We start from the raw sequence: 15,320 nt of genomic DNA on the forward strand, positions 1-15,320 counted from the left end.
ATTGATTCATTGAATACATATTTAGTACTTACTATGTTTAAGGCACCATGTGAAATGATATAAGCCGTAGGGAAATGTGGTTAATCATAGATTTTATGCTCAAGAAGGTTATGGTCTAACATAAAATAAAATACATGTACAAATAAGGACCACAGAAGACAGACCTTCAAAATATACATACCATAAAAGTATTGAGGCAGTTCATTAATAATTCAAGGAAGAGAGAACAAGAACAAGAATGAATGAATACGACAGAAATGCCAGTTGGGGAAAAGAGAAACTCTCTTTCTATATGAACTCCTCTCTCTTCCACTTGCTAAACATGTTAGAATGGTTTATATTCCAACCAGAAGCTTTAAGGACAAGCGCTTGGTTTACCTCCAGCATCTAACACACAGCACCAGGCCCAGAGAAGGCATTCAACAAATCTTTGTTGAAGTGAATAAATTAATGAATGAATACTTCTATTTGCTTTTGTAGATACTAGCATGTGAAATTATGAAAACCAATGTATATGTAGCCAGCTCCCATTTATTTCTCGTTGCAAATCTGGAATAGAAACAAATTGTTTTGTAAAGACAAAATACATTCACAAGTGGAAACATCATTTAAATATTTAAGATATATTTTTAGAGATTGCAAAGATAAGGGACCTGAATTTTATAAGATTCTCCATTACTTAGATGGAGTGGGGACACTACTAAAATTACAAATTTGCAAGACACACATAAAATTCAGAATTTGTTTTCTTTTTACTCCAAATGCATTTTGGTGCAAGGAGAACTAAGACCTTTTAAGTGAAACTTGATTTTTTTTTTCACTTTATAATTTCATTCTGCAGGAGTTCACTATATTTTTGACACAAAAGACACTAGAATAATTATTATCCTCTTGTATGTAATGCTTTATTTCACATTATTCTCAAGTTCCAGACACTGGAAAATTTTCAAAATCATATTGAGTCCTTGCCTTATTATCATATACTTTTGATCTCAGGATAGCTATTCTTACTTTAGTTGGCAACTTAGCTCTTCAAAATACCAAAATTAATATCAAAGTCTGGATTACATGTAATAATTTAAAAACATTTAAAAAGTTAGGGTTTTTTAAAGCTTAAAGGTAGCATAACATAAGTTCAGGCTCTTAATTAAGTTCTTCCTGAAAAATTTTTAAAATAAATTACTACTAGAATCAAAATAATTAAAATTAATGATCCAACAGTCTGTTGTACTTACACAAATTAACCATTAGAATGCTAAAGAGTTCCAAGAGATAGATTGCTCTTCAAACAGATAAATCAGCTTCAAAGTAAAATATAGTATCTCTGTGGGAGAGTCTATAAAAGTAAATGTAAATCACTTCTCAGCAAAATTGGCTCTTGCCAATAAATCTGGAAAATAACAACATTATTTCCAAACAAGAAAGATGGCTGGTTTGTTATGCACCCACAAAGGATGAACAATATAATTAGTAGAATCAGCAAATCAGAGCACACTATGCATACACATATGAATATACATATATATACATATATATGTCCTTATACATAACACACAATAACTTGTATCCCAGCTCACCCCATCCATTGTCTTCCTTCACTCTCTTGCATTATTTTATCTATTTTCCTCACTAGTCTATGATTTTGCCAAAGAGCAGAAATAATGTCTTATTCATGTTTGTTTCTCACTTCCCCTTTCCTGCTGTCCCCCCAGCACCTACCTATAACCATGTTTACATACAGAAAGAAACAAAGCAACTATTATTTAATAGGAAACAAAATAATCAAACTACAGATTGAGGTTCCTAACCTTTCGCATTTTTTGGTGTAAAGAAAAGTTTAACATCACTTAATTGGAAAAATCTCTACCGACTTCCAAGTCAACACAGAAATTTAGCTTTAAAATCCCTAAAGGTCTCCCTAAAATATCTTACACATATTTGTATCTGAGAGTATATGTAAAGTTCCTGTCCTAGCCCAGAATGTTCTCCAAATTAGACCCTTTTCCTTACACTTTGAATTAACCAATATGAGCTTTGTAAGAAGCAGACAGCTCTGATTTTGAGCCATCACCACTTACACACATAAATCCCTGATAAACTGCTTATTTTCTGAGGGCCCAGTGTGCAAAGCAGTATCATAAAGCTATGGTGTAGCACAGGAAATCTGTGTTCACCCTACTGAAAATAAGATTCAAATGTTGAGAACTGGTGTCTAAATAGTATCAGGCACATTACATTGTGTTCACTTCTCTAGGCTCCAAGGACAGTGCCAGTTAGATAAAGTGATAAATAAGCAGTAAAATGTAGTGATGAAGAAGTCAGGCAACTACTTCTGCAATTCACCAAGTAAGTGATTGTAGACTACATAAACTATCTTAGTTTCCTCAACTGTAAAATGGGGAAAATTATATTTACCTCAAGCAGCCTTTGAGAAACTTAAATAAGATGACCCTAGTCCAGCATGTAGCATGGTACCTAGCACAGTGTACATGCTCAATGAATGATAGTGATGATCATGAGGAAGATATTACAGATATGTCCAGGCAGTTGTTGACCAAGAGATGGAACAAATGGCCACAGCTGCTCAGGTAGCTAGACAGAGAAACCACTACAAAAATCCTAAAGAAATTAAGGTCGGACCTGAGGTGACATCTAAGCCAACTTTGACACTCCTAGGAAACCAGCCTGCAATGCTGATGATAATTGCTTACACTACTCACATCATATAACACTTCCATTTCATCAACTGCCTCAATACTTAGGAACCAAAATAATAATTAATAATAAAATTTTCAAGATGGGAATCCCTACCTAAGCCAGTAGGGAAGATATTTTCCATTGTTGCTTAATATTACTCAAATAATACCAAGGACATATCTTGGTACTTTGACTGTAAGTAAAACTACCAAAGCTCATGTTTGGAAGGACTGAAACAAATATTATTAACCAATCCCCAAACACACATCAAATTGCACATACTGTAGCAAAACCCGAGGCTATTCTTAGAAATCAGCTATGTACACAAATGGAAAGTAGAGACATCAAGATGAACAAGTATAAAGTCACTAGCAACTGCTTTTTGAAAAAAGTCAAAACACTTCTTTAAATAAATAAATATATTATTATTATATGTAGTTTATCTATATGCATATCTTATATAAGCAGCAAATATGAAATAGTTGTCCAAAACTGATGTATCATCAAAATTTGTATTTTTCAGAGTTAAATGATTTTGAAATCATAAGTATTGACCACAATATTATATATATGTGTATTTATGCATATGGTTATATACTGTGTATGTATATGCATAAATATATGTATGTAGTCCTACAAATGTACATGTGAATATATCCAATGCTAACTCTTAGACTTTCAAAATCATTTAAGTCAAGCTTGGAAAATTTACTGTGATGCTATATTCAGATAAGGTTAGCTGCTAAATTCTTAATGGTACATCTTACCAGTTATTTTCTTGATATTAAGATGTCATTAACTAAGAATCACTGATAGTTGCACAGAAGAAAATACATGTTGAACATTCACATTGATTTTAAGTACCACTCCAAATTCAGAAATATTAAAATGTGAAAAATATGACTTGATATTGAAAAAGCATAACTGTGGGGTTATGTATTTCAAACTAAGACATATCCAAAAATAAGAAACTCTCTAAAGAAAATATGTGGGATTTTTAAGTGAATAATGAGACCTAACTGATAACAGTACAAATTAGGACTTGCACTCTGGACACCAGCAGCCTGTAGATTTTAAACCAAGCAAGAAATTGTCTATGTGTTCACACACACACACACACACACACACACACACACACACACACACACACTAAATGTGTCATGGTTTACTGTTTTTCATAAATAGTCACCATAGAAATTACAAATTATTCACAGTAGAATTAATTCCAAGTAAGCCAGGAAGCAGAAGTTTCCATGACAAATAAGAACAACTATATAAAATCCTACAGATATATGACCCATAACACATTACAGAGCATTGATTTCCCAGAGGCTAATGTAAACAGTTCTATTTTCGTTCTATTTTCGTTCTCTCCTATAACTCAAATCTATTCATGCTGTACAATTACTTTTGCATAATAATATATTTTAACTGAGTAGTTCATCAGTAACAATAGGAATTCTTATATTAAATGAGCATTTTTGGAAGCATCCTATCATTTCCTTTATGATCTTTCTTGGCTATTTTTTAAAGTGTATGTTTAAAGTCTTTTATTCATGTATCAGACAACTGCATGCTTTAATTTTTTTTTAAGTCCACATAAATAGGAAGAGCTACTGAGGAATTTAATTTAATGAATGGGATTGCATTTCTGCCTCCAAGGACTAAACCCTACACATTTGATACACTGAAATGTCCATATTAAAAAATAAACAATAATCTCAAAAGAAGTGAATTCTTTTGTTCAAGAACACAAGAAAATACTTGTTCAACCAATTTTTACTGAAGGAAAAATAAATACGGATAGAAGGGCTGGGATGGAAAGAAAACTGCCCAAGAGGGTTCTTATCCAGGGAGAAAAGGATAAGGAGTTAACAAAAGAACAAAACCTAGACATTCTATTTTTCTTAGCTTTAGGCTCTAATCTCAGCTGAGATCAGAAAGGAATTCAGTCTAATATGCTCAAACAGAAATATATTTGATACATTCACCAAACAAGAATGGTAGAAGTTTTTATCCAAGGCCATTCAACAACATGAGTTAGTAATTGGGATATTAAACAGAGATTGGGGCTGAAGTTTCCTCAACTCTGCCTACTTTTTAGAACAAATTTTTATTATTTCACTGAAAAAAATGGGAATAATCTCTAGATTTTGATAATCGAATCACATTTCAGACTACTCTTTCTGTGCAACCTGTGTATTTCCCTTCTGCTCACATTGATTACTCTTGCTTTTTTCACAGATCTTTCTAATTGCTTTCTTCATTAAGCTACAATTTGCAAGGGAGTCCCTTCCTTATTTTTATCACTGGTTCCTTCAAACTAACATCATCCTTTGCTGCTTTTTAGAACTTCATAGGAGCCAAAGAGTCTCCCTAGGAGTTCCCTAAGCCTAAATTTTAGATATATGGACCAAACTACAGACATTAATGTTTCAAAACCTTTTGATAGTAAAACAGATATCAATAAATTATTGAGTAAAAAGATCCAGAATGACTTGCCTAGACAATTCTCTTCCTGCAATGGTTCTCAAAGTATTGTATGTAGATTAACAGCACTAGCATCAAAAGGGGGAAATTGTAAGAAATGCAAATTCTAGGCATTACCCCCCCCCCCACCTACTGAATCAGAAATGCAGGGGAGTTTGGGATGGAGGTGAAGAAGGGGGAGGTGATTTTTATGCATGATAAAGTTTGAGAACCACCATTCTAGTGTATTCCAATACCAGATATAAGTAAATAATACTTTTCTTAGTTCTAAAAGCACAATTTTACCCTAGTGAGTAAAAGCATTTTCTGACTTCGTCAATAAAGCTTACAGCATTTTCAGAACCACTTAGGCGACTATTTATCTGATAATTTGAATTAAGAATTGAGCAGGTCCATCCGAGGCTTTAAAGCTGTTGTACTGTGCTTACTAGTATGAATGAGAATGAGGGACATCAGTTAGGATAGTGTGGGGACACTTGAGCCACAGATACAACCGTAGAGGTTAGTCAGGTTAGCACTTCATAGTCATCAAATCTTGCCCCCAAAGTGGTTTGTCGTTTTATAACTGACTTTTCTCATGTCATTTTTTCCCCAGATACCTTTATCAATGAATGTGTCAACCTTTCTGGCATACGACCAGCCCACAATAAGTTACTGTGGGGTGCATCATGAACTTCTCTCTCATAAGTCCTTTGAAACGAATGCACAGGAAGATACGATGGAAACACACCTAGAGACTGAGCTGGACCTGAGCACAATCACAACAGCTGGCCAAATCAGTGACCATAAACAGCAGCTGACTTAACTGAGCTAAGCGGTAGCCAAGGGTTGCCACCAAACTTTGTAACCTCAAGGACAAAAATGAGGAAGATTTGTTCATTGTGGACTCTCAAAACAAAACAAAACAAAAATCCCCTGTCAAACAAAAGTCCAAGATCTATTCATGAAATAAAGAAGACATGAATTGTTTCAAGTCTACACTTTGTAATTAGCTAAGTTGTGCAGTATTTTTTTGACTTAAACAGAGTATGACCCTGAAAACAGAAAAAGAATCTTTTTTTTCAAAACTCATCCTACCTACCTGTAAAAACTGTACAGAGCTAATGTATTTTTCATATTGTAAAGTTTCAATTATAGAAACAACTGATATGTACAGTACCATAATTTAATTACATTTTACTTTACAAACTTTACACATTTCAGTTTCTAAGATTTTAAATTAACAAAAATTTATTTCTTGTGTTATTCAGAGTTACTCAGTTTTGTAGGGACTGTTTTGTTACTGCTTTTGTGCCCAGAAACCTTGACTCTAAAATTCTGTGCTGTGCGAAACATGCACGATTTTTATCATGCTTACTGCGTAGAATTTTATCTACTTGTTCCAGAAATAATACATTAACCAAAAAGGATTTAATTGTTGAGACTTGTTAAGAGGTTCTTCAATTACATAGGCAGGTTTTTCTTATAAATGAAAAAAAAAATCAAAGATTTTTTTAACACTTCTTCTCAGACTTAACTGTTGCCTTGAATTACAGCCTAGTTTCTAAGCAGTGACATGTAATGACAAAGAGGGATATTTTAACAACATATTTCTGAATGAATTGACTCATTATTTCATTATTTTGAGTAACCCATTGTTAACGGTAGGGGGAAGCATGGACAAAACATCACTGGAAACAAAGGCTGTAACCACAGCAACAGACTTTGATACACTTAAAAGGTGCAGCTGCCAGTGACAAAGAAAAACTTGTTACATCTCATTATTTTCAGGCCAAGGTGGGAAGGATAGAGCATAATAATTGTACAGTAGCAAATTTTCTCCTAATTAACCCAAAGTGGTTTACCTAAAAATAACCATCAGTTAGTGCAAAATGTGCCTGGTTTTAAGACAACTTTTCATTTAGAACTGCGAGGCTATATTTTGGGAACATCTCAACGGAAATATGTGAAAATTTTCACTTTGTGTGCTACATCAATTCTCTCCTGGAGAAGAACTCTAAACATTGATAGCTCATTCAGTATAGATATGAGCCATGGTGGAGAACTTTATAACACAAGTAAACTGTGAATATCTTTTAATATGTTCTAAATTGTTTATGTTGCCATCCATAATGAGATTTGCTTCTAAATTATCTGAAAAATAACCCAGAGTAATTTGAAGCCACCCCAGATCATATAGTGATTATGTAATTTGTATTATAAAGCTAATTTAAGTGAAATTATGAAAACCTAACTTTTCAGAGGCTGAAATAATCAACTTGTTTCTGTTGTTTGCTTGACACAGGTTATTGTTTGAAAATGTTATTTTATCTATGGTATCCACACATTCTTTTGTGTGTTTTTTATTATAAAACTACAAGTTTCAATTGAATTGCACTAGGAGAGATGCCTTTTTATGTTGTCATTTTGCATTCATAACATCAAAAATAGGTTGAGCAAATGTCAATCCAACAGGGGTCAAACACAATCAAAAACAATGAAGAAAAGAATTTGTTAAGACCAATGTCAAGTTTTTAATTTCTTATTTATTCCAAAGAAATTATACCTACAAAAGTCTAGTTTTATGCAGATTTATCATGGCAAATTTAAGAGCAACTTAAAGAGGAATAAACTTTAAAAATGTACAGCAAATTTTTCTTGAAAATACAGTCGTAAAAAAAATTGGAAGAGGCAAACTCTTACTAATTTAAATGAAACTAAATGTCTCAGTACTTATATCAACTATTTAGCATCCCAGATTTTGTAACATATTTTGCATAAATTATTTGCTATTCAAAATTTTTTGTCATTTTACATCTAATTTTCATCTTTACTTTTTCCAATTTCTAATGTCTTTGCAATATATTATTCTTAGTGTTCTTAATCCTCTACATTAAGATTTTGTTTTGCATAGTTAGCAAATTTATAGAGGATTAATTATAAATCTATTCTTGTGGGTCTGAAATTGGATGCAAAATTTTATTTATTATGTAAACCAAAATGTCATTTGCAATCTTTTTTTCATCAGAAATTGTCCTTGCAAAGATCAAGCATCTTTTAATTGGCGTAAAAAAAAGCATTTTATATATATTTCCAGACATTTTCAAATTGATAAATAACTTTTAGAAATATAAGGTTCTAGGGAGGTTCACAAATGTATGCCCTTGACTTCCTGAAGCAAACATTTTTTAAACATTTTAAATTCATCTAAGTAAACAACTATAAATAGAAGCAGTCATCTTGGAACCACAGCTCTGTGCATCTGAGAACTTAATACAGTAAGAGCCGAATAAACTAAGAATTTTTAGATTTCTCATATTTGAAATTAAACCCAAAGGATCTTTTACAAGAAAAAAAAAGAAGATGCTGGGTTTTTGTTTGCCTAATTTTTATTTTGCCATGTTCAGGGCCATGGGGGAGGGTGGAAAAGGGAGTGAAAACCTCTTAGAGGAAACTATGTCTAGAATCTTTATCACACATTTGCAATTTATATATTTGTGTCTAAAATCCTTAATTATAACTTATCTTTTTCAGTATTCAGTGATCTCCTACTTCCTCTTGCTAACCACCCTGTCCCCAAGTCTCCTCCCTCTCTGCCTATTGCTCATTTAAACAACAGAAATGTTGATATGTTTGGGATCAAAAAATGCAGTTTGACCCAGCATGGTTACAATAACCATAGAAGCTGCAGCAAAAAATAAATTTATGCAGTGTTTTGAGGTTTATAAACCACATTTTATATAAATTATTGCATTTTGTCTTCATAACCATCCCATGAAGACACATTAATCTCAAATAAGTTGAGACTTACCCAAGAACACAAGGCTAATAATTGGTGGAAATGAACCATTCTCAAAATTCATAGCCTGTTAGTCTTTCCACTAAACTAAAAGCCTTCTCTCTGATCAGAGCCAGAGAATTTCCAGAGATAGTGAATAGAATGAAAAAAAAATGTTTGTCATGTTGTTTAATCTCTAATTTAACTCAGTTCTTCTATCTGTATAATATATGAGCTAAATGAACTCTTTCTATGTGCTACGCTGGCTCTCACATTAAAATTTTGTTCAAAAAGTAAAGCAAGTCATAGATTTCTTAACATATTATGTCATTTGTAAATGTGCAGATGAGTTGCTTCAAGGAAGTGGATATATGTAGGCCCAAGATATGGACATAAAATCAAGAACCACAAGGAAAGAAATCAAAGACCATCTAAATTGAGATTGCGTGGGTTATAAAACAGATCCATAGTGCGATGTTCAACACATGTTCAACACATGTTCAAATGAACACATACTCAATTCAGAGCTAATTGGGAAGACTTTTATACTTTTTTCCTTTTTTTTTTAATCTCAGCAACAGTACTTCTTAAATTGTGTTCTTAAACCTTTCTTAATACAGAATAATTTTCTCTATTCTCCTAATAAAAATGGAATGTAATTTATCCAAACTGATGTATAGATGCCAAAACATATTCTAACAAGCAAGTAGTATTTTATTGATCTGCTCATTTTTACCAACTCTCTATATTCCCTCTTGAATGTTCCAGAAAACCATAAAACCATACAGATTTTAATATAAATTATATTTTTAGAAGGAAAGAAAACTTGTCTACACTCAACATTCAAGACAAATTACATAATCCTATCTGAAGTCATTTCAGACTCCACAAACTCCTTGGAAATAGCAATATCTCTTTGCAAAAATATTTTTAAAAATAAAGCCACTGTAAATGGGAGTGAAGACCTTATTTGGTTATGTCTGCTCCTGACTAGAAAACAGATATCATCTCTCAACCTAAACATTCAAAATAAGTAAAGAAACTGAAAGCACGAAAATAGATAACATATGTGAACTATTAGTATGCTTGAAGAAAGAAGATCAGATGTGCTGAGTAGATGGAGGTACAGGAGGGAAGAGGAAGTAGGACTGGCAGATATTTAGCCTCAGGAAAAACAGTGAAAAATCTTTACAGCAAAAAACAGTAACATCTTACACTGACATACCTCTTAATGGTTTAACTCGCTGGGTAATAAATAGTATAATGACCTGGAAACACATAAAAAGTCCCAAGGTCTAGATGGGTTAGCTATGCAGTTAAGAATGCAGATGCACTACTCTTTCGGTTAAGAGTTTCCAACTACTGCTATGACCTCAATGCACTACCACTGTCTCTAACTAGAGAGGTACCAAGCGCAGAAGATCCAGGATCCATGCTTTCAAAACTGACTCTACCACAAGGGTAGAGTAGACTGACAATCAGCAACTGTGCTTTATTTTAATATCAATTATAATGAGGAAGAAACATTTAAGAATACACCAGAGTGGTGATGGGTTATTTTCAAAGCTCTCTCACAGCTTCCATTATGATTTCAATGTGAGATAGGAGGCTGTTTATATTTAACATTTTTTTAATTTAGGGTAAAATTCATGTTTTAAAAAGTCCACAGTTGATTATTTACTTTTCTATTAAGAACAGTGAACGTAAAGCAACAGAGTGAGTGCTTGAGCCATCTAGGACTTAGAAAACTCTTGAGTTTCTTCCTCCTCTTTCCCAAACATTTATAGATTTTGTTTTATATGTGTGTCTTACTGACAAGCTAAGTAAAAATTGGTTTTGAATAAATCAAGTAATATTTCAAATGCATCAAGGGACCTTGTGATAAAGGATACTTGAAATAAATCCTATTTGTTTTCTAATCTGAAACATCACTCACTAATTTATCATTTGTAAGTTGATTTCAATATATCTTGTGTTATATAATGCGGCACACCTGTACTGCATGGCCTTGAAGGTTCTATGATGCAGTCTTTGCCTCAGGCTGTGTAAAATAAAGAACTGACTCTAGGTTTTGAGCAAGTCTATACACACGGTAGTGTGATCATTTTCAATCAATTTTACTTATTGAATTTACCTGGATTAATGTGGAAAAATAGTATTAAGATAACATGGATGAATAAAGTTGACAGTTTTTTTTTTCTATTTACTGGTTTAAATTTTTGCTATGTAGCATATCCTCAAAGTTACTATTAAAAGAAAATCCTTGGGCACCTGGCTGGCTCAGTCAGCAGAGTGAGCGATTCCTGATCTCACGGTTGTGAGTTTAAGCCCCACATTTGGCATGGAGCCTACTTTAAAAAAATTAAAAAAAAAAAAAGAGTAAATCCTTTGGGCCCATCCTAAATTTGCTGAATCAGAGTCTCTGGAGCTAATCTGATGCATGCTAAGTTTTGCAAAATACTGTTCCAATGAATTTATTTTTACCAAGTCATTCAATTGTTTTTTTATTGTAGTCTGAAATTATTAATTCTTGTGCTTTCTTGTGCCAATGTGAACCTAGTTTGCTAAGCCTGGCTGAACATTCTTCCTGACTGGAGGAATGCAAAACAAAAAACAACTATACATAAAATGGTCAGGTTGTTTCTTGACAGATTGTATTGTTTATAGGTTTTGTTCCCCATTAGCTCTTTCAACAGGAATATTTGAAACAATCTTAAATCAACACAGTTATTCACTTAACTAAAATTTATCATTTGCTCCCAGGGATAATAATATAACAGTAGAAAAGCCAGAAGTGGGGAAAGAGCAAAAAACTGACTTATGATGTACCAGGCACTGGGCTGTCCCCACCTGATTCTCAAAACTTTTTAGGAAACAGGTATAGCCACCATTCTAAAGAAGAGGAAAATAAGGATTGTGATAATTGAATAACTTGCCAAAGCTCATACAAGAGAGTCAGATATAATATCCAGTTCATCAGACTCTAGGGATGTCCTCCTATCACCCCGTAAGCACCCTTTTCAGAAGTGAGAAAAAACCATAATCAATATAATTTGACTCAAATATTTTAACAGGGGATGTGAAGACAGCAAAGAAGGAATATACTTTCCTATTCTTAAATATAAAAAATTGCTTAAACTATTTCACACTGTATAGAGATTTCCTTCAATATCTTAAGTCAGCAACTTAATGGAAATAAATGTCCATTACTTTCTTGAAGTTTTATACATTGTTTCCTAAAAGGAGTGGACATTTAAAATAAAAACCCTTCAAAAGATATTCCCAAATATTCATGTTGTATTTCCATTTCCAACTTCCCTAGCTATATTATAAAACTATAACAAAAATATAAGTGGGTATCCACAATAAAATCTTTAACTGGCAAAATATAGAAGGAAGATGTCACTTGAAGCAAAACCTCGACAGTCAATAAAGTAACCACATGCAAATGACAACACAAAGAAAAACACCAATAATATACAGTCACAAAATGTTAACTGGCAATGACATGGCTTGAGTTGCAGGATATTTCCTATGAATGATCCTATGTGGGAATATTTTTCAAGGAAAATTTTTACTTACCCAAATGATTTGTGCAGTGGGAGAACACTCCAGAAAGGAGGCAAGAAGACAGCCTTTATTATTACGTTGGCCCTGCTTGTTCTATTATTCAGAACAGAGTATACAGTTTAAATAAAAAAACAATCTTCCTTGTGAAAGCAACGCAAATGTTTTCATCACTATATGCAGGTGGCCAAATAAATTACATTTATGTTTAAAATCAATCTTCAAGTGAATCTTCCTCAGTCTCAGCTATTAACAAATGATATTTAAATAGTCTCAATTCCATTACTGTCTCTAGGAGATTTTTATTAAACCATTGGACTAAAAACCTCTTCTATTTCTCCCTGAACTTGCACAAGTCCAAGGTGATATAATTCAGAAACTACATTAGCATTTAACTCTATCATACTACCTGAACATGTAGCGTTCACGTAAAACGCATTGTCTTTTATAGTGTGGAATTCAAGAGACAGTGAAATACTAAGCCACATTTCTACTAAAAACTACCACTACTATAACTGTGATAAAAGTATGCTATATGTTTAAAATAATAAATCCAGAAAGAAAGAAGCTCTCGCATCCTGCATCTAATATCACTACATGTGTTCATTCTGGCACCACTACACCATACAAAAATTTTAGCTGAAAATCTAAAGTAATTCTGATTTTGGATAACAAAGATGACCCTGCTATCTGGGTTGAAGATTCAGTGGACGATAACGAAGAGGACAAAAAATTACACATACCAAGACGTAAGTGAAAGAAATGTGATTTAATGTCATTGATCTGTGGATAACTTTTGAAATTAAAAATTAAAATTTACAACATTTTGCATCTAATGTCATCAATAAAGGCCAATATGGACATTAGGGACTAAAAGCAAACAGATATTTGTGATGGAAATATATGTCAAACAATAGATTAATAGAATTAACTGTACCAAAAGAAATAATATTAAGAATAAAAATTAGTTAAAGCACTATCATTTCTCCAGGGAGAAAGTGAAAAGTCAGAATAAAAGATTCAAACTAAATACCAAATGTTCTTTCAAGATCAATTTTGAAATGTCCGAAAACTATAAACCCCAAATTAGTGCTTCAACAAAATGAGTAATTACATTAATTCACATATACCTAGTTAAATTCTGTTACTGAGAAATAACTTGTATTTAAGATATATTCCATCTGTTCCTACTAGTTTACATCAGTAATATATTTGCTTTCAATCCCAGATTCATAAAGGTAATGCCCTAAACAGAATGATGAAGATGTGCTGAAAGACTGGATCAATCCTGTCATTCTTCTCTGCTATAAGGCAATATTAGAGTGGTAGACCTACCGGAGAGCTGGAAATATCGTTTCTAAAATCCTCTCTAGCAGTTTTTGACGTAGACACTTGTAACATTCATTATCTATCGGTCTTATTTTATATTCATTTATAAAATAAGGAATTACTGTCTTGAGATAAGAGCCTGGATGGCCCATTCCAGCTCTGGTTACAAATGTATAATAGATTTAGGTAAAAACAATGAACTCTGAACTCTGCTATCTGAAGAAAGACTTGAGATCTTTGTGATGTCAACATTTTCTTACCTTGGGATTTGATGGAATCTTACATTCACTGTATTATATACATCCTTCAAAGCTCCTTGCCAGTTTCCTATTTAACAAACTTCAAACTTGAGTTCCTTAAACCAACATTACATTATAAACATGGCTATTTCAAAATGAATCCTTGTAAAATTTCATCATTTTGTGGAAGGATAAAATAAGGCTGGGGTAGTAGCTTTTCTTGACTTTTTCTGTGTCTTTGATTCCCGTTATGGAATAAAAATGTGTAAGCTCAGTATGACACCTTGGTACTACCATAATGGAATTGGAAGAAGAGTCTTCTAATGGATAAACACTTCATGTAATATAAAACAGAAATGTAGTTGGAGATCACTTCTTTTTAACTCAATGAATGATCTGATATAGTTTTCAGATGATGCATGCCTTCTTGCACCTGAGAATATAAATATTATTGTCTATAATGATGACATGGTTTCTTTGTCATATACTTTTTGCTTTCTGAGGCAGACTTCAGACAATTGATTGTGCTCCATAATTGCCACCAGAAGAAACTTCTAATTATTTCCAGAAAGAATGACATAATACTGAGAACTTTAAGATAAAATGATAATTAACTAAAACTTAATGAATGTTTACTTTTCTAAACATTTCACATGTATATATTTAGTCCTGATTAATATGGTTAATAGGATTAACAATAACCTTATGAAGTACTATTGTTACCTCCTTAAGAAGATAAGAAAAATGATGCTCAAAGTTATTATATAACATGTAGCTACTAAATCATGGAACAAGAATTCAAAGCCAGATGATAGGCATACTGACAAAGTGATCGCTACTAACTGCCCACTTAAAGTCCACTTCAAAAGCCCATTTCTTAACTTTAAAAGTGTATTCACTGAAAGCTATAACTGAAGACATTTTTCAATGTAATGGATGTTTATTACATACCTAATATATTTCTGGTGGAGGGTAAAAATCCTTGACAAAAGAATGTATTAAATAACTTGTTCTCAAGAGACTTACAGTCTTAGCAAGGAGAAAAGACATCCATATGAAGCAAAAAAAAAAAAAAACCAAACAACAACAACAACAACACAAAAAACACAAAACTCCAAATTGAATACCTGCAAGAAAACAAAGCAATCAAAGGATGAAATCAAAGCCAAATTGTTGGGGAAAACTCTGGGCAAAAGTGAAAACTGAGATAGAACTTGAGACTGACAGTATTCAGACAGGCA

At 32.7% G+C, this 15,320-nt stretch overlaps 2 protein-coding genes across 6 annotated transcripts in view; one reads left to right on the forward strand and one right to left on the reverse strand.

Moving 5' to 3' along the window:
• LRRTM3 (leucine rich repeat transmembrane neuronal 3) overlaps positions 1-11,023 on the forward strand; it is a 164,477-nt gene extending 153,454 nt beyond the window's left edge. Inside the window, exon 3 of the mRNA XM_086679818.1 lies at positions 5,783-11,023. Coding sequence (XP_086535944.1) covers positions 5,783-5,992 — 210 coding nt within the window. The 3' untranslated portion in view covers positions 5,993-11,023. The remainder of the gene's footprint in view (positions 1-5,782) is intronic.
• Positions 1-15,320, reverse strand: part of CTNNA3 (catenin alpha 3) — a 1,810,934-nt gene that overhangs the window by 1,173,666 nt on the left and 621,948 nt on the right. The gene's annotated exons all lie outside the window — the stretch shown is intronic.

Source organism: Puma concolor, chromosome D2 (assembly GCF_028749965.1).
Source record: "Puma concolor isolate L17-30 chromosome D2, mPumCon1.1.hap2, whole genome shotgun sequence".
NCBI lineage: Eukaryota > Metazoa > Chordata > Mammalia > Carnivora > Felidae > Puma > Puma concolor.